Source organism: Malaclemys terrapin, chromosome 7 (genome assembly GCF_027887155.1).
Source record: "Malaclemys terrapin pileata isolate rMalTer1 chromosome 7, rMalTer1.hap1, whole genome shotgun sequence".
In the NCBI taxonomy this organism is placed as follows: Eukaryota; Metazoa; Chordata; order Testudines; family Emydidae; genus Malaclemys; species Malaclemys terrapin.
The window spans coordinates 28,209,789-28,235,280 of NC_071511.1; the positions used below are offsets into that span (position 1 = coordinate 28,209,789).

Here is a 25,492-nt window from a genome sequence, read left to right on the forward strand (position 1 = left end):
ATCAGCATTTGAGGTGATGGATGTGGATGGAGAAGGTTACAGTCACCTACACTTAGACAGGAGCTCCTTCCTCTGCCATGACCCAGTATTTGAGGACTGTAGAGTATCGCTCAGGAAAGACTTGTGAGCTTTTCATATTTAAAGGGACTGGTCTTATCCTTCTTCTCCCCTTACTCCACTTAATTAAACCCTTCCTGAACCCAGCTCAGAGGACAGGCCTCAGAATAGAGAGAAAAATATACAAGAGGTGGGGAACTCACTTACAGGAGGAATTCCTTGCCCAATGAGCAGCTCTTAAACTCTGAGCCATGCAGTGGGATAGTGCTGGAGACCAAGTGGTATCCTGAACAGAATGGCCTACTGTCCAGCCCTCACTCTCATCATCTTGGGACTCATGCAGTCTAGAAGGCAGAGTGAACCCAAGGATAGATAGGGCTCTCAACAGTTGTCTCTTGGATGTCTCCCAAGTGAATGAAAACATACACCTCTACCCTGTTATAACGTGACCCAATATAACACTAATTCGGATATAATGCGGTAAAACAGCACTCCGGCGGATCAAAGCAAATTCGATATAACGCGGTTTCACCTATAACATGGTAAGATTTTTTGGCTCTCGAGAACAGTGTTATATCGGGATAGAGTTGTATTCGGAACTAACCTTTTCAGCTAATATAATTTTACAAATATTTAAAATCTCTTATTAGGCTGGCCTGATGACCTAGTAAAGAATGATTTGGGTTGTCACATGGCAGGCTGATTCAGGATAATCTTTAGGACTTGTGTTGTAGAATTGGCTGGGAGAATCACAGAAATAATGTTCTCTTTCTTAGAGAAGAGAAGGAAACATGGTGTATGTGACATTTTGGGGATGACCCATACCAGTAAGGGGTTCTGTTGTCTTCTGCCTCGTAACCTTGGGTGCCTTTATGCTGTGAAGCTTTGGTTCAGAGCCGTGACTCCAGTAGCTAGACCACAAGCACAAGGTTTCACCCTGGCCTCCACCAGCCTAGTTACTTTTTGCAAGGTGACACCAACACTGCTTCCAGTGTGAGGTCTCCCCAAATCCATCCATCCTGAGTTCTTAACTCCCAGACATGTGGATTTTTTCCTTTCTGGTTCATCCTTTCTGATTTGTCATCACCAAAGGCATGAAATCTGCCACTCAGACACTAGCTTATTTTGGCGCATACACTCCACACAGTTTGCACAACAGAGACCCCCTTGGGGTAAAAATAAACCAAACGTTTATTAAATAGAAAAACCACAGATTCAAAAATGAAATAGTAAAGGGAAACAAACATACAGGTTACCCAGAAAATAAACATAAAGACCCAACCTCAGGCTTTACACGTTCAAATTAAATCAAATCCCTTTTCTAATACAAGTTACCTATTGCCTTTTGAACAGTTTCCCAGTAGACCCCCTGCCATAGAGGGGATCCAGCATTTCATGGAGAGCACCTGCCAAGTGACTGTCCCTTTCTTTCTGGAAGACCACCTCAGTTTCAAGCCTCCTTTTTAAAAGGGCTTTTGCTCTTTTTCGTTCTCTCTGTCTCCTGGCTTGGTGACTCCTGGTTATTCAGGGTGGGGAAACTCTAGCTGGGATGTCTGTGTTAAATCTAAAGACTCGCTTTTTGTCTTTTCCTGGTTGTACAATGCTAGGTGCTTGGAGCTAGGTCTGGTCTACGCTACAGACCTATATCAGTTTAATTGTCATTCAGGGGTGTGAAAAATCCACACCCCTGAGCAATGTAGTTATATAGTAACTCCTCGCTTAATGTTATAGCTGTGTTCCTGAAAATGCTGCTTTAAGCGAAACAATGTTAAGCAAATCCAATTCCCCCATAAGAATTAATGTAAATAGGGTGGGTTAGGTTCCAGGGAAATTTTTTTCACCAGACAAAAGACTGACTGTTTATCTATCTATACACATACACAGTATACATTTTAAACAAACAATTAAATACTGTACACAGCAGTGAAGCTTGGTTGAGGTGGTGAAGTCAGAGGGTGGGATATTTCCCAAGGAATGCGTTACTCCAAAATGATGAACTAGCACTCGGCTGAGCCCTCAAGGGTTAACACATTATTAATGTAGCCTCACACTCTACAGGGCAGCACGAATGGAGGGAGGGGAGACAACATGGCAGAGAGAGGCAGAGACATATACCATGTGTGTGAGTGAGTGAGAGAGATGCGCATTGCCCCTTTAAGTACGCTGACCCCACTCTAAGTACACTGCCTTTTTAAGTAGATCAGCAAGTTGAGACAGCAGCTGCTGCCAGCAAGCTTCCTCGGTCCTGAGCCCTGTCGTGTCCCCGCTCCCCACTCTGTGGAGATGGGGAGCGGGGGCAAGGGGACACCCTGACATTAGCACCCCTCTTTCCACACACACACACACGCACATGCACACCCCGCACAGCAAGCAGGAGGCTCCTGGGAACAGTTCCAAGGCAGGGGGCAGGAGCAGCACACGGCAATGGGGGAGGGACAGCTGGACTGCCTGGCAATTGATAGCCTGCCAGATGGTTGCGGCACAGGGAACTTAGGGGAGTGGGGAGCTGATGGGGGGGCTGCCAGTCCACCCTGGGTCCAAGCCCCCACCAGCTAGCTCCAATGCAAGCAGTGGACAAAGCAGGTGGCTGCCAAACGTTTTTTTTTTTATTTTATTTTCATAGATTCATAGACACTAGGACTGGAAGGAACCTCGAGAGGTCATCGAGTCCAGTCCCCTGCCCTTATGGCAGGACCAAATACTGTCTAGACCATCCTGATAGACATTTATCTAACCTACTCTTAAATATCTCCAAAGATGGAGATTCCACAACCTCCCTAGGCAGTTTATTCCAATGTTTAACCACCCTGACAGTTAGGAACTTTTTCCTAATGTCCAACCTAAACCTCCCTTGCTGCAGTTTAAGCCCATTGCTTCTTGCTCTATCCTTAGAGGCTAAGATGAACACGTTTTCTCCCAGCTCCTTATGACACCCTTTTAGATACCTGAAAACTGCTATCATGTCCCCTCTCAGTCTTCCCCAAACTAAACAAACCCAGTTCTTTCAGCCTTCCTTCATAAGTCATGTTCTCTAGACCTTTAATCATTCTTGTTGCTCTTCTCTGGACCCTCTCCAATTTCTCCACATCTTTCTTGAAATGCGGTGCCCAGAACTGGACACAATACTGCAGCTGAGGCCTAACCAGCGCAGAGTAGAGCGGAAGAATGACTTCTCGTGTCTTGCTCACAACACATCTGTTAATGCATCCCAGAATCATGTTTGCTTCTTTTGCAACAGCATCACACTGTTGACTCATATTTAGCTTGTGGTCCACTATAACCCCTAGATCCCTTTCTGCCGTACTCCTTCCTAGACAGCCTCTTCCCATTCTGTATGTGTGAAACTTATTGTTCCTTCCTAAGTGGAGCACTTTGCATTTGTCTTTGTTAAACTTCATCCTGTTTACCTCAGACCATTTCTCCAATTTGTCCAGATCATTTTGAATTTTGACCCTATCCTCCAAAGCAGTTGCAATCCCTCCCAGTTTGGTATCATCTGCAAACTTAATAAGCGTACTTTCTATGCCAATATCTAAGTCGTTGATGAAGATATTGAACAGAGCCGGTCCCAAAACAGACCCCTGGCGGAACTCCACTCGTTATACCTTTCCAGCAGGATTGGGAACCATTAATAACTACTCTCTGAGTAGGGTTATCCAGCCAGTTATGCACCCACCTTATAGTAGCCCCATCTAAGTTGTATTTGCCTAGTTTATCAATAAGAATATCATGCGAGACCGTATCAAATGCCTTACTAAAGTCTAGGTATACCACATCCACCACTTCTCCCTTATCCACAAGACTCGTTATCCTTTCAAAGAAAACTATCAGATTAGTTTGACATGATTTGTTCTTTACAAATCCATGCTGGCTATTCGCTATCACCTTACCACCTTCCAAGTGTTTGCAGATGATTTCCTTAATTACTTGCTCCATTATCTTCCCTGGCACAGAAGTTAAACTAACTGGTTTGTAGTTTCCTGGGTTGTTTTTATTTCCCTTTTTGTAGATGGGCACTATGTTTGCCCTTTTCCAGTCTTCTGGAATCTCTCCTGTCTCCCATGATTTTCCAAAGATAATAGCTAGAGGCTCAGATACCTCCTTTGTTAGCTCCTTGAGTATTCTAGGATGCATTTCATCAGGCCCTGGTGACTTGCAGGCATCTAACTTTTCTAAGTGATTTTTAACTTGTTCTTTTTTTATTTTCTCTTCTAAACCTACCCCCTTCCCATTAGCATTCACTATGTTAGGCATTCCTTCAGACTTCTTGGTGAAGACCGAAACAAAGAAGTCATTAAGCATCTCTGCCATTTCCAAGTTTTCTGTTACTGTTTCTCCTTCCTCACTGAGCAGTGGGCCTACCCTGTCTTTTGTCTTCCTTTTGCTTCTAATGTATTGATAAAAAGTCTTCTTGTTTTCCTTTATTCCCGTAGCTAGTTTGAGCTCATTTTGTGCCTTTGCCTTTCTAATCTTGCCCCTGCATTCCTGGGCTTTTGCCTGTATTCATCCTTTGTAATTTGTCCTAGTTTCTATTTTTATATGACTCCTTTTTATTTTTTAGATCATGCAAGATCTCGTTTTGCCACATTTTCCTACCCAGTGGAAGAGCTTGCTTTTGGGCCTTTAATAGTATCCCTTTGAAAAACTGCCAACTCTCCTCAGTCGTTTTTCCCCTCAGTCTTGATTCCTATGGAACCTTACTTATCAGCTCTCTGAGCTTACCAAAATCCACCTTCCTGAAATCCATTGTCTCTATTTTGCTGTACTCCCTTCTACCCTTCCTTAGAATTGTGAACTCTATTATTTCATGATCACTTTCACCCAAGCTACCTTCCACTTTCAAATTCTCAACGAGTTCCTCCCTATTTGTTAAAATCAAATCTAGAACAACTTCCCCCCAGTAGCTTTTTCAACCTTCTGAAATAAAAAGTTGTCTGCAATGCAGTCCAAGAACTTATTGGATAGTCTATGCCCTACGGTGTTATTTTCCCAACATATATCTGGATAGTTGAAGTCCCCCATCACCACCAGATCTTGGGCTTTGGATGATTTTGTTAGTTGTTTAAAAAAAGCCTCATCCACCTCTTCCACCTGGTTAGGTGGCCTGTAGTAGCATGACATCACCCTTGCTTTTTACCCCTTTTAGCCTAACCCAGAGACTCTCAACACTTCCGTCTCCTATGTCCATCTCCACTTCAGTCCAAGTGTGTACATTTTTAATATACAAGACAACACCTCCTCCCTTTTTCCCCTGTCTATCCTTCCTGAGCAAGGTGTACCCATCAACACCAACATTCCAATCGTGTATTATCCCACCAATTTTCGGTGATGCCAGCAATGTCATAGTTGTACTTATTTATTAGCACTTCCAGTTCTTCCTGCTTATTACCCATACTTCTCGCATTTGTATTTAGGCATCTAAGATTCTGATTTGATCTTGCCTCCCAATTTTGCCTTGAGCCTCCTTTCCCTCTGCCATTATAGCCCACGCTCCCTCCTATTTCCAACCCATCTTCCAGGTCTCCATGTTCTCCACTTACCTGTGGGCTTTGCTCACCTGTCCCCATCGCACCTAGTTTAAAGCCTTCCTCACCAGGTTAGCCAGTCTGTGTCCAAATAGGGTCTTTCCCCTCCTCGAAAGGTGAATGCCATCTCTGCCTAGCAGTCCTTCCTGTAATAGCATCCCGTGGTTGAGGAAGCCAAAGCCCTCCTGGCGACATCATCTTCGCAGCCAGGCATTCACCGCCACGATGACCTGTCTCTGCCCGGGCTCCTACCATTGACAGGAAGGATGGAAGAGAACACCACCTGCGCTCCAGACTCCTTCACCCGTACTCCCAGAGCCCTGTAGTCACTCTTGATCCACTCAGTGTCACACCTTGCAGTATCATTTGTGCCCACATGGATGAGTAGCATGCGGTAGTAGTCAGAGGGCTGGATAATCCTCGACAATGCCTCCGTAAGGTTTCGGATACGGGGTCTCAAATACGGGCCCCCGGCAGCCACCATACCTCTCAAGATGAATTGTCAGGGCGACAGATGGGTGCCTCCATCCCCCTCAGAAGAGAGTCTCCAACCACCACTACCCTACGTTCCCTATTCGCAGTGGTGGCAGCAGACCTCCCAGCCTTAGGGGTACGAGACTTCTCCTCCTCTGCTGTAGGGGGTGATTCCTTCTCTCCTGTATCAAGAAGAGCATAACGGTTACCTATTACCATGTTATAAGGGAGCATAGCACAACTTTAAATGAGTATGTTCTCTAATTGATCAGCAACATAACAACAAAACAACATTAGCCGGGACGACGTTAAGTGAGGAGTTACTGTACCAACCCAACCACTGTGTAGACAGTGCTTTGTCAGCAGGAGAGCGTCTCCCGCCAATATAGATACTGCCTCTCGGGGAGGTGGATTAACTATGCTGATAGGAGCGTAGAGTGTTTTCATTAAAGCGCTACAGCAGTGCAGCTGCACCAATGCAGTGTTTTAAGTGTAGACGTGCCCCTAGTCTTGTCAGATTGGGGAGGCAGTCCCTCCCTGCCTGACTGCCTACAACCCTGGTGTGAGATGGAGGTGAAGCTGCACCACAGATTATGAGCACAGTTTTCCATATACACAAATACATAAATTCATGACCACAATCTATATACATGTCACATAATGATGATTAAGTTTAGAACATTATAAACTTTCATAAAAGACCTTACTTGACATATTTTTATACACAGTAACACTGCATACAATCAGTTGAATCGACTGCTAATTCTTTGGGGTTCAGATGCCTTGTTCTGCCCTTGGGATGTCTGGACTCTGATTGTGACAGTGTTATTCTATCATTCTCTTCATCATGGAGGCATTGGTAAAAACTCCATATAGATGAGTGCACCTCCTCCTACTGTGTAAATGAATAATTTTGAAAAAGCTTCTAAAATAATCTTATTTGGATGGAAATGCAAAGTGAAAAGCTTGCTCTTCTTTAACATCTTAGCCAAGATTCCAGTGCTTTTTCAGATTCTTAACTAGCACACTATTTCACTTCAAACTTTCACACATTACATTATAAAGTATAACTCTCTGCATGAGATTAATCCATAATAAAAATACCTAACAAGAAATCCATTGAAGCCATTATTCAACTTTATCCATTTGTTTTATGCGACAGCAGCTGAAAAAATTTTCATCATCCAAATTAGATGTATAAAATTTCACATATCAACATTTTGCATACACTGCCAAGTTCAGGGGGTGAGGGTAGAATGCACTGGCCGGCAACTTGGATTGATTGGACAAGAGCCGGACTCCTTTGAGGTGCTCGGTTGTTTGGAGTCTCCAGAGGCCATTTCTATAGCAGTTCACGTAAAAGGATAAATGGACACAAATCAGATATTGGGAATGGCAATATACAAAAACCTGTAGGAGAACACTTCAGTCTCCCTGGACACACAATAGCAGATTTAAAGGTAGCCATCCTGCAGCAAAAGAACTTCAGGACCAGACTTCAAAGAGAAACTGCTGAGCTTCAGTTCATCTGCAAATTTGACACCATCAGCTCAGGATTAAACAAAGACTGTGAATGGCTAGCCAACTACAAAAGCAGTTTCCCCTCCCTTGGTGTTCACATCTCAACTGCTAGAAAAGGGCCTCATCCTCCCTGATTGAACTAACCTCGTTATCTCTAGCCTGACTCACTCTTGCTTGCATATTTATACCTCCTGGAAATTTCCACTGCATGCATCCGACGAAGTGGGTATTCACCCACGAAAGCTCATGCTCCAATACGTCTGTTAGTCTATAAGGTGCCACAGGACTCTTTGCTGATATATTTCAGGCTGTTGACTTGATTTCTAAAGCCCTGTGGTTTGGAACCTAGGTGCCACTTCATAGAATCAGAGGACAGGAAGGGACCTCAAGAGGTCATCTAATCCAGTCCCCCCTGCACTCATGGCAGGACTAAGTATTATCTAGATCATCCCTGACAGTTGTTTGTCTAACATGCTCTTAAAAACCTCCAATGATGGAGATTCCACACGCTCCCTAGGCAATTTATTCCAGTGCTTAACCACCCTGACAGGATGTTTTTCCTAATGTCCAGCCTAACTCTTCCTTTCAGCAGTTTAAGCCCATTGCTTCTTGTTCTATCCTCAGACCTTAAGAAGAACATTTTTTCTCCCCCCTCCTTGTAACAATCTTTTATGTACTTGAAAACTGTTATCATGTCCCCTCTCAGTTTTCTCTTCTCCAGACTAAACAAACTCCGTTTTTTCAGTCTTCCCACATAGGTCATGTTTTGTAGAGCTTTAATCATTTTTGTTGCTCTTCTCTGGACTTTCTCCAATTTGTCCACATCTTTCTTGAAATGTGGCGCTCAGAACTGGACACAATACTCCAATTGAGGCATAATCAGTGCAGAGTAGAGCGGAAGAATTACTTCTCGTGTCTTGCTTACAACACTCCTGTTAAGACATCCCAGAATGATGTTTGCTTTTTTTGCAACAGTGTTACATTGTTGACTCATATTTAGCTTGTGGTCCACTATGACCCCCAGATCCCTTTCCACAGTACTCCTGCCTAGGCAGCATTTACCATTTTGTATGTGTGCAACTGATTGTTTCTAAGAGAAGTACGTTGCATTTGTCCCTATTGAATTTCATCCTATTTACTTCAGACCATTTCTTCAGTTTGTCCAGATCATTTTGAATTATAATCCTATCCTTCAAAGCACTTGCAACCCCTCCCAGCTTGGTATCATCTGCAAACTTTATAGGTGTACTCTCTATGCCATTATCTAAATCATTGATGAAGATATTGAACAGAAGCAGTCCGAGAACTGATCTCTGTGGGACCTCACTCATTATGCCCTTCCAGCATGACTGTTACCCACTGATAACTATTCTCTGGAAACAGTTTTCCAACTAGTTATGCACCCACCTTATTGTGGCTCCATCTAGGTTGCATTTCTCTAGTTTGTTTATGAGAAGGACATGCAAGACAGTATCAAAAGCCTTACTGAAGTCAAGATATACCACATCTACCGCTTCCCCCCATCCACAAGGCTTGTTACCCTATCAGAGAAACATGTGATGTCAGCTGTCATGATCTTGCTAACAGTCCTAGATTTGAATTTCTGGGTGCTGCTAGCAGGGCATTGTCTGGTGGAATTATGAATTCCTTATGTGTTTCCTCAGCCAGAGGAAAAAATGCTCTTATCAGTCTTTCTGTTGATTTAGGCAAGGTAGTCCTTTTCCCCCTCCCCCCAAATGATGCACTTGGGCCAAGTGACAGTAGTAATCTTTTTGTAATTTTTTTCTTGCATGTATTAAAAGTAACACTGACTAGGCTGATAGGTCCCAACTATGCAGTCCATCTAATTCCCAAATGTACTTTTTGCCCTATTTTGGATTCACTTTTTAGAAGACACGACCACACCATCCTTTTCTTTGTTCTGACTAAGCTGCACTTTAATTTTAGGTTCCTTTTTGGTTTCCTTTCGTAGAACCGCTGAGAATGTGTGACTTGATTTATTTTCCCTATAACCTTCATCACTCTGAATGCCCTGTTAATCTCCCTGCTACTTTTTCTCCAGTGTGAAGAATCCTTAGCTTTTCAGTTGCTTTTAAAGTAATTAAAAGGCAGCCATTTTCTATTAGAAGCACACAAAGTTAAAACGTTTGCCAAATGGAAAATAAAATCAATAGAGAGTACAATATTTTCCATGTGTGTTGCACTGGAGAATGAAAACAAATTATACTATAACTGGTAATTGACCATGCTCTTCCTTTTTTGCTAATATAAAACAACTTGTATTGTATTTTAACATTATCATGTTTAAAAGTAGCAAAGCAAAATTTTAAATATAGGAAATCCCTTAAGATAGTAAGAAGTGTTATGACAAGCCAGTCATGCAGCGTAATCTAGGTGGGCCTAAGCTTGCTGTTCCAGGGTTCTTTGATTTAAACAAGAAGACACTTGTCACATTAATTTTGTACAAGATATTTAATTACCTTCAGAATATTTTGTTCTTCAGTGAACATTCTTTTAAAAAGTATATAGAGAAAAACTGAAGTTAATAGCACTCAGGTTATAACTCAGAGGTACATAAACCAGATTTTTTTTTTAAGTATCAAGCTATACTTTGAAATTCCAAGAGTTCACTTGTCACAACATCTGTCATGTTACCTACAAGAAGAGTTTGTTTAAAAAAAAAAAATCTAATAGAACCATCAAGATGTGTATATGCCTTACTGACTAACTGCTTAATCTTATTGTTGTAACCCTTCTGCTTCCTCCATCTCCCCCTCCCACCTTTTAATCCATTTATTTATTGATGACTTTCAATTTTTGCAATGTCTGAAATTTATATTGTAAAATTCATCTGAACAGATGCAGTCTGTTTCTTCCAAAGTGAATTACACAATTATAAGTGATCAAAGTAATACGTAATGCTAACACTAATAGTGGTGTGTTTTTAGTTTGTGTAATTGTCTTGTTTTATTTAAAAATAATAAAATATATAGGAAAACTTACTAAATGTACCCACACGAGGTCCCTTTGGAATGGATACCACTTGCATATTTAGGCCTTTCATATCTTTTTTGTTTACCAAAAAAGGTTTGTTTATTTACTACAGAAACCTTTTAAGATGTTACACTGTCAACTTTGTTGCTGCCGGTAATGGCATATGAAAGTAGATGAGTGGTCACCAACCCATGGATCGCAATCCACTAGTCAAACCTGGAGCCTTGGCCAGTCGATAGCGATCTCTGGGAAAGTCCGACAGCGCAGCGGCTCTCAGAGGCTGCCTGCCTGCCGTGATCCCACGCCACTCCCAGAAGCAGCTGGCTGCTGGCATGTTTCTGCTGCCCCCTGGGGGAAGGGGGGCGGTGACGCAGCCCTGCACGATGCCCCTGCCCCTAGCACCATCCCCGCAGCTCCCATTGGCCAGTTCCCGGCCAATGGGAGCTGCAGGGGCGGTGCTTACAGGCACGGGCAGCGCACGGAGACCCGCTGCTCCCCACCCCCCGGGGGTCGCATGCAGAGATATGCCAGCAGCCAGCTGCTTCCGGGAGCAGTGTGGGGCCATGGCGCCCCGCTGCACCACCAGCCGGGAGCCGCCTGTGCTAAGCGCCTCCTGGATGGAGCCTGCACCTCACACCCCCTCCTGCACCCCAAACCTCAGCCCAGAGCTTCCTCCCAGACCCCACACCCCCTGTCCCAGCCCGGAGCCCCCTCCTGCACCCAAACTCATGGATCCTGAAACTGCCTTTGTTCTTATACTACCAGCTACTTAAAAAGCTTCAAGATCATGTGGTGAAAGTTGGTATCATTCAATTAGTTGAATATCTGGTATAAATTATTCTATCCAAAAAGACTAAGTATGAGCCATGTTGATATGCACTGATTTTTATATTCCATTTGTTACCTGTTTTGGCATGCAATTCTAAGTGTGTAGTATCTGACAGATCTTGAATACTCTGCTATTCAAGGCAGCTGTGTTGCTGTCAATTGATTAACACATTGTATATCTATAGAGTGATTGTCTTTTTGTTGAGTTTATGTTCTAGTGTATAGCCTAAGGCAGTCACTGAGTTAATTAGCTCTGTGGCAGTACAACAGTACTTATAACCTGGGTCCATATAATGGTTTTGTAATTAATTTACAGTTCGTATGTTCATGTGGGTGAGATGGCAAGCTCTGAAATTCTTGCACACGTAGTAAACTGCTACTTTCTGTGTAAGCTCAAAAGCTTGTCTCTCTCACCAACATACGTTAGTCCAATAAAAGATGTTACCTCAGCCACCTTGATTTTCTGTTTCAGAAAGTATTCTTCCCAACTGTTTTGTTCTGAATGCTGTAACAGCTTCTGTGTGTGGGACAGGGGATATATTTTATTTTTTCACCAGTTCTCTCAACACTATCTTCCTTTTTCTAGCCATTCCAGTCAACGCACAAACATCTGACAGTGGAAGAATTATTTGGAACCTCCTTGCCAAAGGAACAACCAACAGTTTCATATCCCAATCCAGACAGAATGGAGAAGTTGCAAGCTGACACTACAGGCAGAGAGCACAACTTATTCTTGCCTTTTTCACTTGAGCAATCAGCAGTGACACACCAACCATTGGGGAAACCAGAGAGTACAAGTGTCAAAACCAATGGCAGTACCTTGAATCAGCAAGAGCGTGTAACACCCATGCTGATTGCTCCAGCTTCAGTTTTGCAGCCTGACGTAAAGAATGTTTCAAACTATACAGTTCAATTAAGCCCTATTCTTAATTCAGCCTCAACAACAGAAGCTCCTTCTGCTCAAATACTTCCCAACCTAAACCCAAACAGTAATATAATGCAAGTTATGCATCAAGCTGCTAAACAGATGTCCCCACTTATGAATCAGCCACCATCTGATGTGAATCACATGCCACAAAATCTAATTGCTGGCCAAAACCAGTTCATAGCACCTTTAGCAGCAACTAATACAGGAAATGCTTCAAATACACCCTTTCCAAATGTTGACCTTCTGCAGAAACTGAGGTTGACCCCACAGCAGGACCAAATGCAACAGTCTCTTAGTAAAACTACCATGGCACCTAGCATTTCATCCACAGTTAGCCAACTTGCAACACCAGAAAGCTTCAAAGAATCCCACACCAAACCAGCATCACTGAGTAACAAAATAATCACGCCCCTTCAGGTATTCTATGGATTTATATATGCTTGTATTTCTTTTAAAATATTGCCAGGCAACAAATGCTTTGTCCTTTAAATTTGAACTTCCTTAGAAATTAGCTTTTAACTCTAAGGGTTTCATTGTAAGCATGAGATGATTTGTTAAAATACTTGTAGATGAGAAATCTGCTCTCTTCTGTTTTCTCATTAAAATGTTGGTTTATAATTGAAATTTTTCTAACTGACTTAGGTGGTAGCTTTCTCAGAGCCATGTCAATGTAGCTCTCGGTCATGCCAACGGAATTTCTAACTTTGACATGGCATGGACTTCTTAGATGTTTTAGTTTTGTTTTTATCACTTACCATTTGTAGAGTTTCCAACTGAATTTTGAAAGTATTCCTTCTGCAGAATTCTCTTCTGTGTTGATGGAGATTCTTAATTCTCCATTGCACTTCTCAGTATATATGGATATATTAGTGGCTTGCTAAATGGTTAAGAAGCTGCATTGGATTTCAACTATTTGTAGGTGAGAGTTGACAGGCAGAGCAAATTTGACAGTTAAACTCTGCCAATAGGCACTATACTCTCCCTGTAATTTTCAGCTATCATAAATGATAGAGCTGTTTGTAAAAGAGCAGTTAATCAGACAGCTATCATCATGGACAAGTACACTGCAAGTAGTCCACCAATGTCTATAATTGCGAAAATGCTACTGAATGCTGATGGTGTGACTTCCTGGAATTAAAGATGTGTTGTCACAGATTTCCTTCCTAGATAGTTCTGTAGTAGTGCTGCAGAAGTCAATAACAAGTTCCAGTCAGGGATTTATGAATGTATAGAACTTAATATTATTGTCCTGTCTTCAGTTTCCTCCTTTGTCATTCCTTCCAAGCGCTTCACCATTCCTATTTTGGACTTAATTCCTTGTTTGTGAATCTGTGGTAATACTTCTGAGAGGCTATTGGTTGTCCAGTTGAATGGGCAATAATTTGTGATCTACATCTTATGTAGATGGCCTTGAGGTCATTGATGTTTCCTCTTGGTCTTATTTCCAGAATTTTATTGCTAAACTTTTTTTCTGAGACCCAATTAAGAGTAGTGAGTCTTTTCCGTGTATGGAGGGTGATACCCAGATATAAATGTAAGAACAAAAGGTTTTGAGAGACAGCTTGGATGTGCAATGCTGTTGTGTGTAGCTGTGGTTTGGTTTGGTTTTCTTTTAGTTTTGTGCAAACTCACCATTTTCTCCATCTGTGAGTGCTGTTGCATGCTGTTAGCTACTTTTATGGTAGTGTTAATTTAAACTGAACAAGCTATAGTTGATCTTCCTTCTAAACGGATGAATTTTCTCTTGTACCTACTTATGGAGGCATCCACAATTTTAGTCTTGTGTTTCTAGCATTTACGTAGATTAAGCAGATATATTTACACAACATTTATCATGTTCTTTGGTTTCACTGTACTGATGCACTTCATCAAGATGTGATTGTAAACGGGGAATTGTTATCAAGCAAATGCGTTTCTAGTGCGGACCTGTAAGAACAAGAATCAATTCCTGCGCTTTTTAACATTTTTATTCATGAACTGGAAGAAAACCTAAAATCTTCACTGATAAAGTTTGCAGATGACACAAAAATTAGGCAAGTGGTAAATGTGAGGAAGACAGGTCACTAAAACAGAGATCTCGTTTTAAAATATTCTTTCTGAAATTCTAGCAAACTACAATATTCTCAGATCTCAATTATATATTGAGGTTTTTACATCTGCTTTTAGCAAAACCTGGAATAGAATTTTTCTGTGAACTTGATGATCTTGTCTACTAAAATTTATTGAGCACTTCATTTCATTGAGGTTGGTTTGCCATCATTTTCCAGTGTACCTTAAAATCTGGGTTCCAAGACTTAATTTTGTTTAGTTTCTTTTCGTTTCTTTTAGTCCCTGTCCTTGGAATTCTTTAACTATGGTTGAAGGGTTGCTGATTCTGCAGTCTTCAAATGTAAACTCCAATCCTGTAATCTTTTCAACTTGCCTTTACATGTTTTCATCTATTATTTTGTTCCATTTATGAAATATATAAATATAAAAAACTGCATAGAATTGGATACCATGTCTGTCTTATTGTAGACCTTGATTTGTAATATCCAAGAAAATATATAATTTAGTTGGGGAAAAACAGAAGATAACACTACTAGAAATTCAGATGCTGATAACGTGGACCACGCTTTTGTTTTTTAAATTGCAGACCATACAGCAAAACAAGGAGCCAGATGTATTTCAACAACCCAAGGCTTTGCCAAAAGCCAGCCAAGTAAGCATATAAACTTTTCTCCAGCAAATTAAATATTTCTCATGTCAAAGTTTTCTATTTTACAGCAAATAATTTCTTGTATCTTGAAGACTCAAGAACAAGACTGTAGTCATTAACATGCCCATTAGTCCTGTTTCCATCTCTGAAAGTCCGAAAAATGCTATCATGGTTAGGAAAGACTATAGTAGATAATGTTTTCACCCCTCAGCTCACAGAGAGACGAGAATGGCTTCTCTTCAGTATGGGATCTCTTCCCTGCATGTTAGCTGTGCAGTGCTTTGGGAGAGTGAACTAGTCTCTTCTGCTTTGTGAAGTATGACCAGGAATAGCAGACTGCATCATCTTTTATTCTGGTGGTGTTGCATGAACTAGAAAGAATATATCTTGACTCTCCAATCCCAGGTTCCGTTTGAACCTGTAGCAGTTTTTAAAAGCATTTTCATTTGTAGATGGTGGAATTGAGAAGCAGTAAGTAGAGAATGACATAGTTCCATAATTATTTTTACTTAATGTTTATATTGGGGTAATAACTAAGGGCCTCAATCTGTGCAAACATGGTAAATGACCGTCCCTATCCCCAAACAGCTTACAGTCTAAAAGACAAGACAAACATAACAGGTAGATGGGACAAATAGGTGTGGGGAAAAAGGAAGGACAGCGACCCAAAAATATTGTGCTTTAGCACAGACTAGTTGTGAGCACAATTTGTAGCCAGTTGGTAGCAGTAATAATTGTAATCACCACTTGCTGTTTTTATAGATTCAGTTTTCAGATTGTTAGAACCACAAAAGAATAACCTTTGACCATCCAGGTCAATAGAATATCAAAATGAACTTTGAGAGTCCAGTCAGAAAATAGTTAGCAGTAGCCAAAAAGCAAGATCATATCTTTTAAAATATACTTGACCTCTAATGATTTTTATTTAATTATTTACGTCTAAATGAAATACACAGTGAAATGTAGTCGTTACTGGTGGCCAGCAGCATCTAAACTGATTAGTGGCTTTACAAAAATCCATGAATGGTACGGCTTTTAAACACTATTACTAAATCATGCCATTCTAATTCCTTTTGCATTATATAAAAGCTGCTTTAGTAGCATGTTCATCTCTAATCGGGAGGGCAGCAAAATGACTTTGTTCACAGTTCAGTGCAGTCTGTAAATTGGCCAGAAGTCAAGGATCAGTTAAGCAGTGTTCCCACAGTAAAAAATGCATCACTTTTTAACTCAAAAGACAATGTAGTGTGCTGGTGGTGTGCCACTGACCAAATGTGCAGGTTTAAATGTGCTTTGATGATTTTCAAATTAAATCTTACTGTGGTATTTTCCCTACTATGTTGAATTTTAATATATATTTTGCAAGGTTTAACCCTTTTGATATGACTCTCTATTTAAACATTCAGGGTAGATAGTTTTGCCCTATTTCTTTTCATAAGATTTTAAATTTCCAAGGGAAGCTTTTTGTTTGTGTATAAAGTTTTTATTTGAGTTTCGCCGTTTATTTCTGCTTTCCTTCTTTGGTGAAACTGTTGGGGTTGTCAAAATGAATCCCAAACATTTTGGTCATCCAGAAAGCCTAAGCAAAAGAAGCAGGTAGATCAGAATATTCAATATAAAACTGAGGTGACAGGGAGTCTTCAGATTAATTACCTGAGAGCGTGAGCTTTCCCTACCCTCCTCACACAGATCTAGCCTTCTGACATTTTGGGGCTCTTAAACTTGAGGAGAAGGTATGCGGTTATACTGACCAAACTCCCGATGTAGACAGCACTATGTCGACAGGAGACGCTCTCCTGTCAGTGGAGGTAGCATCTTCACTAAGTGCTACAGTGGCGCAGCTGCAGTGCTGTAAGTGTAGATAAACCCTCAGTTCTTGCTACTCTGATTTACTTTATATGGAGTTAAGAACACAAGAGGGTAGTGATTGCAGAGAAGTACTGTGCCTACAAAGAAGATAAATCTGTATCTTGTTCAGCTCTTAAAAGTTTTATATTTATAAAGCAAACTGATATGACTCAACTAATTAAGCTCCAATGCACTTCTTTTTATGCATGTAAAGCTTTAATGTTTTATACTGGTATTTTGTGTCTTATATGCTACAAAAGCCAGCTTGTTACAGGTATACATTTTAAGGAACTCAGTATGATAATGGTCACCCCTAGGTCCCAGTGCCCTAAAGAGCTACTAAATTCCCTAGGGTTCCTGAGGTTCCTAATGCCTCCCAGTAGTTGATTAATCTATTTTCTCCATCCTGTCTTCTTTGAAATCATGCTGTATATGGTTCCATTTGTTAGTTTGTTTTTAAAAATTGCCTTTGCATGAGATTTTTTCAGCTGTACAACTACCTAAAGTGCCAAGTGTTTAAAAAAATAATTTATGATCAAAAGATCTACAGCATAGACAGACACAAGTAGTGAGATTTCAAATGAAGCCATTTTAAATCCTCCCAGTTCTTAATCTAATTAACTGATTTATTTGACCTTAACAAAAATTTAATCTGCATCCGAAGAGTAAAGAGAAAACTTCAGACACTTTTCTCATCCCTGTCATAGGCTGAAACGGTAAAATGCATCAGTCTTATCTATGAAGGCGGTAAAGGCTCTTCCATAATCTATAGATATAGGTGTTAGTCTTTCCAAATAGGTATTTGTCTGTTCAGAGATTGATATAAAAACACTCTCTAAATGTCTATTTAGATAACCTATGTAGCAATAATGGCTAATTCATCCAGATTCTTATAAAGGCACTCATCTCCACAGTGTACGTGAGTTAGGGTTACCATTCGTCCGGATTTACCCGGACATGTCCTCCTTTTGTGTGCTAAAAATAGCGTCCGGGGGGAATTTGTAAAGCACTCACAATGTCCGGGATTTCCGTTAGGAGCAGGGGTCCCAGGAGGGGGCAGTCAGGGGACAAGGAGCGGGGGGTAGGGGGCTGGGAGTTCTGGGGGGGAGCTGTCAGGGGGCAGGAGTGGGGAGAGGGATCGGAGCAGTCAGGGGACAGGGAGCAGAGGGGTTTAGATGGGTTGGGAGTTCTGGGGGGGCTGTCAGGGGGCAGGAGTGTGGAGAGGGATCGGAGCAGTCAGGGGACAGGGAGCAGAGGGGTTTAGATGGGTTGGGAGTTCTGGGGGGGGCTGTCAGGGGGTGGGGAGTGGTTGGATGGGGCGTGGGAGTCCCAGGGGTCTGTCTGGGGGTGGGGGTGTGGATAAGGGTTGGGGCAGTCAGGGGACAAGAGGCAAGGAGGCTTAGATAGGGAGTGGAGTCCCGGGGGGCAGTTAGGGGCAGGGGTCCCAGGAGGGGGCAGTCAGGGGACAAGGAACGGGGGGAGGGTTGGGGGTTCTGGGGGGGCGGGAAGTGGGAGGGGCAGGGGCTAGGGCGGGGCTCCTCCCGTCCTCTTTTTTGCTTGTTGAAATATGGTAACCCTACGTGAGTGCTTAATTATTTTCCTTTCTTTTGCAGGTCGCACCTCCACAGTTTGTTACAGTCACAACTACAGTGACTCCTTCAATCCTCTTGTCTCCTAGTGTTTTCCAGCAGTCAGCGACAAAATCCACTGAAATAGAGACTAAAGCCAGCTCCTCTTCTCCTCTAACACTTGGAGCAACAGAAATTCAGACAATGCCTCCTACTGTTCTCAGTAGGTCTCAGCTCCAGGACACCTTAATACATCTAATAAAGGTACTGTCAGTATCAGATGAAACCACTTTGGGTTTTTTCTGAATACAGAGGCAAGTAATGAGACTCCGTGCACTGGCAACTCCCATTGGATTCAATAGACGTTACAAGAGCTCAGCACTCTTGGGAGCCTGATGATTCCACACAGGTCCCATGTGTAGAGACGGTCCCTTGACTCCAGGTGTCTTTCTTCCCAGGATGGCACAATTTACTTCCTTTTTGGGATCCAGGTTTAGTGATGAGGTGGGGAACAGCTGAGGGTAAGCCACGAGGGACATGCATTGGGCCTCTTCCTTCTCTATCCACATACATCTCTGCAAAAATCTGCAGAAAAGTTAATGCATCTTCAGGATTTATTAACATTCCTATGGAGCCCCTCCTGCTGCTTAGCTCCCTCTTAAAGGGAGTTCCAGGGGTGAACTTCAGGGCTGCAGTCTTTGGCAGCACAGCTCCAATGGATCTGCACTGAGTGGAAAGGAGCTCAGGCACTTGTGCAGAGACCTCTGTATAGTATTGCAAATCTCACAGGGTCTGCAGAATTTGTGGGTAGAAAAGTTGCAGAGTCCCTGTGCCATTCTATGCGTTTTTATGCTGAAAGGGGTGAGTTGGTACAGGATTTTGCCCACAAGAAGTTGAAAATATGTATGTAAAATCAAAATATCTTTCATTAATAACTCAACCTGGAAGTAACTTGACCATTACATTTTTATTTAACAAAATATTCCAGTTACAGATGAGTTTTCTTTGCCCCTTTTTTAGGGGCATGAGCTCACCTTGAAACAGAAACTGCAAGCATTCTGATTAACGAATTAGAAAGTTTTAAATGAGTGTGCTTTAATGCTTCAATTACTATTTCTGATGCAATTCTGTTTTGCAACTTCTGCTGCAATGTTCCTCAGGGCAGGTCTAAACTTAGAACGCTGTAGCAGCACAGCTGCACTGAAGCAATTGCACCACTGTAGCACTTCGGTGAAGATGCTACTATGCCAACAGGAGAGTTTCTCCTGTCGGCGTAGTTAATCCATCTCCGCGAGAGGCAGTAGCTTTGTCGATGGGAGAAGTCCTCCCGTCAACATAGCACTGTCTACACAGGGGGCAAGGTCAGTATAACTATATTGCTCAGGGATGTAGATTTTTCCCACCCCTTGGTGATGTAGTTATACCAATGTAATGCAGACCTGGCCTCAGTAAATCACAACAGAGCTATTGCTCCGAGAGAGCCATATAGCAAGAGGATTATTTAGTCTCTTTCTGTTGTAAAATTACCACCAATGTCTCAAAACTTTGTGCAAAACAGGGCTCTCTTGCTCTTTCCACACTGATATCAATAGGTCTTCCCCACAAAATGCAGCTCTAAAAATAAGACTACAGAAACACAGCTCCTAGTGATAGAATTGTTAGGACTGGAAGGGGCCCATAATAAGTCATATGATCAGCTTTGGTGGCTGTTTTTGTTCTTTTGCATGACCTGCCTTTTTTTGCAGGACCTGCAGCTGCAACAAAAAACACTTGCTGACCCAGGAAAAACCTGCAAACTGAGCTCAACTGCCAGTCTTTTGTGGGGAGTTTTTATTTATTTATTTAATTAATTAATTAATGGAGACAGATTTCTGCCTGTAATCTTGAGGACACTATTTGTGCTGTTCCGGTTCCAAAGGGAGCAGTACTTTTTATGTGCAATCTGTATATGCCGTATTTAGACAGGAACCTGAAGGCTGTCACCTGTATTCCCCACTCTGAAGAGACACAAACTCCATCTTGAGGTTTAAGTTATGCACAGTTAAGTAGCAAAAATCAGCACTTAAGTGTATGTTTTTAGTTAATATTCTGCATGTGCTCTTTTCCCCTCCTGCAGAATGATTCCAGTTTTCTCAGTACTGTTCATGAAGTCTACTTGCAAGTCCTGACCAAGAATACAGACATCAAACTATAATTGTCAGTTGAACTGAATTAACTTCAATATGTCTGCTTCTGAAACAATTATGCCTCATCTATAAAGCTGTAATATTTTTTTAAAAAGAATATTTAGTTTTCAGTGTCTTGAATTTTGAACCTGTTGGGAAAGACTATTCCTTAAAAATACTTCTAAAAGTAATCTAGGTTTCACTGTGATCATCACCAGCAAACCTTTGTTTCTAAGGAAAAGTTGTTTAGTTGCATATGAGTTTTCATTAGCATTAAGTGAATGTGCAAATGTTTTCTCTGACCTTTTTTATTTCTAGCTATCTTCAGTATTGAAGAGTTAAGGGGAGCAGTGCTGTTTTTAACCTATCAGGTATACAGTACACTACACAGTTCAGAACAAAACTCAGATGTAAAACCCACTTCTGGTTCTAAGGGCTTTGTAGAGGCTGGGTGGGCTCATTTATTATAATAAACTGTGGTTGGTTGGTGGAAGATACTGCAGTCAAGCTTGGAGCTGGATGCCCTTAGAGCTAGATGTTTGAGGTACGGGTTAAAAATACTTTTGCCCATTCCTGAGGAACAAACAGCTTTTACCCAATGCACATCCTTATTTTGAAACTGTTCCGTTAGTTTTTGGTTTTGCATCTTTGGCAACAAACAAGTGTCCAATGAAATATGCTCGATTTCTCTAAAAAGATCTAATTCAAAGTGTGCACAATCCTAGGATATGGCAATCATGTGTTCTTTAAGTAATAGCCTGATTCTGTAAATTTTTTAAAACAGATCTGGGGAAGAATATCACTCTAAGACTATTATTTTCCTATTCCCTGGGGCTATATATGATATTTGAAATATGTTGTTTCTGTTAAGCTAAGGACGAGCCAATGCCAGAATTGAGTTTCATTATTCACTTGTGTTGGCACTGTAGTGTTGAAAACTATACAGATGCGGAACAATTACAAACTGACACTCCCGCCCCCTTGCCTCCAAAAAAAATTTTCACATTGTGTAGTGTTGCATTGTGTTTAGTTGAAAAGTGAACACTTCTTACATATGGTTTACCATTTCAGTATTTACCAGTGTAAGAATCAGACTTCTTCATGTCTCCCCTTTTGAAGTCAGAAAAGAATCTAATGATATTTTACTATGCTGCTATTGGTCTATCTGTGACTTATATTTATTTCTATATGGCATGAAAAGGTAGTTAGTAATACTTTAAAGTAGATCTCAGTTGATTCCAGCAATAGTAATTTTAAGGGATGATTTTTGAGTAGAGAGGTCTTGGTATATTTGGTAAGGGATAATTTGTAGTAAATTTAACCAATTAGGATGCTTTGCTTATTTTTTCCAAGCACTATTGCAACGAAAAAGGAACAAGTTTTGTTTGGCTCTACAAAATAGAATATCCTAGGGATTAGTTGTAATAATGTTGACATAGTCAAGAGTGCAGGGTCATTTCATTGGAAATGATCAAATAAGCTTTAATTGTGACTCCATCACAAATCAGTGGGTTTCTTACAGTTATAACAAAATGTTTGTTTGCATTTTTCATGTCTAAATAACTATTTTACTTTGAACTTTGTTTTTGAAAAGAAAAGATTTTTGTTTGGCAAAATCTGCCTTCTGAAGAGTTTTTCAGCCTTTGAACTCTGTTTTCAATTTAAAATATTTAGTATTTTTATGTTAGTGTGCAGAATTCAGGGAAACATGCTAGTGATCATGTGTATTTACCAAGAAATATATTAGCATTAATGGTAGCATTTGACTTCAGCAACAAAGACTTTCTGAACTTTGTAAGGAAGAAGGTGACCTTCCTATTCACCTACTAGAATTATAATAGCATTCACAAAGCAATGTGAATTTGATTAGTGTATCTAAACCCATACACCTGATCCAAATAAAACTTGTGAGGACCTTTTTGGAGGAGAAAGAACAGGAAAAAATGCCAAACTAGAGAGCAGTGCTCTTGGATATAGTCCTAGTGGACAATAACCAAGACCCTCAAACAGGTGTCTTTCTCTGGCTTCAGCAAAGATTGAAGCAGTATTTTCTTGACTTTTATGAGCATTTCTACTAACTTGAAAAGGAGGGTGGATGGAAAGATGAGTTCCCAAGTATAGAAATGAGAAAAGGAGCTACTGAGATGATACAAATTACAAACATTTCTGTTAATTTTCGGTTAAATACAGTCTCATCTTTAAAATGTCCTATCCAAAGATTTATATAAATGATGGGACACTGAGGATTTCCCTCATATGGATTGTACTTTCATTTGAAGTCTGTACGTCATGAATAGTTGACGATAAAGGGAATGTTATTTTAAGTAGCAACAATAGGGTTTGATTATAATCTAAACCCCAAATGTTTTACATTTTTGTTTAATGTGCTTGTGTTATAACTGTCCAGGAACCTCCACAGGATGTTGGTAGATCCAAGTTCTCTTAATTTTTATATTCTACTAACCTGAAAAAGTGTCGTCTTCCCAGCTTGCAGAATGAATTTAAATCCTCGTGACTAAGCAAGCTTTCTAATGAGTACAACTGATTTCTGTTCATATTGAATTCTTACTCACATTGACTCTACCTGCTGTATGTATAAACAGACGCACACTGGGAGAACAGGAGTCTCCTGCATATGCAGAGTGCCATGATAGTGCTTTTTGTAATATGACAAGATTAAACAGATAAACCTCTTTAATGAAGAACTGCATTGTAGAACAAGCTCTGCTGCAACATAAAACTGGAGATGTTTTATAGTGTGGAAATTGACAGCTTTATTCTGGTTATTTTAAACTTTTGTATTCTAAAATGGTCAAGTTTGTTTCATTGCTTGATTCATGTTAGCTGCATGTACTGATCGCTAATACATAGCTAGTTACCATGGGTCATCACAGCAACTTAACATGATCATTTAAAGTGGCTTTTTGTTTTGGTAAAACTACTACTTGTACCCATTAGTTCTGAGAGTGAAAACAATTAGTTTAGACTATATTCCCAAAATTAATTATCTGTCTAAGCACGTATTTTCTATGGTCAATGTTAATTCACTTTAAAAATGATAACCTTCTAATCAACGATGGTTTTAAGATTTACAGCTTTATTATTATTCACAACATTAAAATTGTTTCTCAGTTTTGTAGCTGTTAAGTTAATATTGCAAAGTTATATGAAAAATACCGAACAGCTATTAATTTGGAAGCAATATATCTTGTAAAAGTAGAAAATATTTGCTAAAGAATTGAGGCAAAGTGTGAAACTGAAAGAGTAATTATTAATTTTAGTTTCATATAACAAATGTTTGACTTGCCAGGTATTTCTATTCAACATGTTTGAACATTTGCAGCTGGACATGTTTCATTTTGCCTACATTTTGTTTTGCTTCATTTTGGTACATTCCTTCAACCTATAATGCCCTATCTAATCAAGTACGTAATTACTGGGAAACTTTCAAAAGAGAGTGATTACTTTGGAAAGTTATCTTTAAAAATATGTGAGAAATCAGCCACTTTTTCCAGCTATTTGAATTGTTTCTTGCTTACAGCATATCTTTACAGGAGGAATGTGTGCAATATATTTCACCTCAGTTTAGTCTGACATTGTTGTGAAAATGTTAAGATGCAATATCTTCCTTCCACTTTAAATTGGAAAAAATTGCAATATCTTTCTCTGATGGTCTATTTATTTTTATCTATTCTGTGCTTGGGCACATTGGTGGGGGGTGTTTTAAAATGTAAAGTATGCATTTTTAACTGTCAGATTATTATTATTATTTTTTACCACTTTCAACTGCACCAGTTATTATTTACTTGCATGTTCTTACAGTATGAAGATGGTCAAGACATTGGGGTTTTTAGTAATGATTTCTGGAAACATACGGTATGCAAACAAGTTTTTTAAAGTCAGTAAACATAGATACTGCATCACTAACATTATGATATGGACTTCTTTATACCATCTATGTATGTTTGCAAATATTAAGTTATTGCATAAATGTTTAAGAATTAGCATTTTTCATCCAAAATTTTGTATGTTTGCAAATATATTTTTGTAATAAAATTTCAAAAGCAAATATTTCAGCACCTCTTACGATCTTCCGGTGTTTTATTTCATTTGCAGAGATAGAAACTAGCTATAAGTGTAAACTCAAAAGGTTCATTGGGGTCATCCATCCTGGTGCCTTAAATTTTAGATTTTGAATTCGGCAAACCAACCAATCTTCATCCTGTTCTAAGAAGTAAATCTGTAAGATCTGTGTTGCTACTACTGCAGTTGCTTCCATTGGCTTCCATCCTAATATTTAATTTTTGTAGTACCCTTCTCATCCATTCTAGCAGATGTGTGATACTTGAGAAACCAAATATTAATCGGAAACAGTTTAGATTTAGACTTGGTGGTCTGGATTAATTCAGCAACTGTCACTCCATACTAATTGATTATGGTAATACTGTGCTGCCCAAACCACTGGTGAATTATAATAGTTTTCAGAGTAGCAGCCGGGTTAGTCTGTATCCGCAAAAAGAACAGGGGTACTTGTGGCACCTTAGAGACTAACAAATTTATTTGAGCATAAGCTTTCGTGGACTACAGCCCACTTCATCAGATGCATAGAATGGAACATATAGTAAGAAGATATATATACGTACAGAGAACATGAAAAGGTGGAAGTTGACATACTTTTTTTACGGATTCTCCTTTGCATCTTGAATGCCAAACTTATTTTCAGCTGAAATAGAACATAAACAATATTATAAAATTCTTCACATATTCCTTAAAACATTATTTAATTGCCGTAAGATAAATCAGATGGGGAAATTGAGACAGACAAGGGGACAAATTCAGAAGTTATATGTCAGGTGGAGTAAGTTAGATGCCCTTGCATTAAATTC

The 25,492-nt window shown here is 40.3% G+C and overlaps 1 protein-coding gene across 3 annotated transcripts in view; it reads left to right on the plus strand.

Annotated features, from left to right (window-relative positions):
* The window catches only part of DCP1A (decapping mRNA 1A), a 55,477-nt gene extending 30,795 nt beyond the window's left edge, over positions 1-24,682 (plus strand). For all 3 annotated transcript variants that reach the window (XM_054033684.1, XM_054033682.1, XM_054033683.1), the window contains 4 exons: positions 11,986-12,744; positions 14,963-15,028; positions 18,487-18,705; positions 20,558-24,682. In XM_054033684.1, the coding sequence (XP_053889659.1) occupies positions 11,986-12,744; positions 14,963-15,028; positions 18,487-18,705; positions 20,558-20,635 (1,122 nt within the window). In that variant the 3' untranslated portion in view covers positions 20,636-24,682. The remainder of the gene's footprint in view (positions 1-11,985; positions 12,745-14,962; positions 15,029-18,486; positions 18,706-20,557) is intronic.
* Positions 24,683-25,492: the final 810 nt, after the last annotated feature.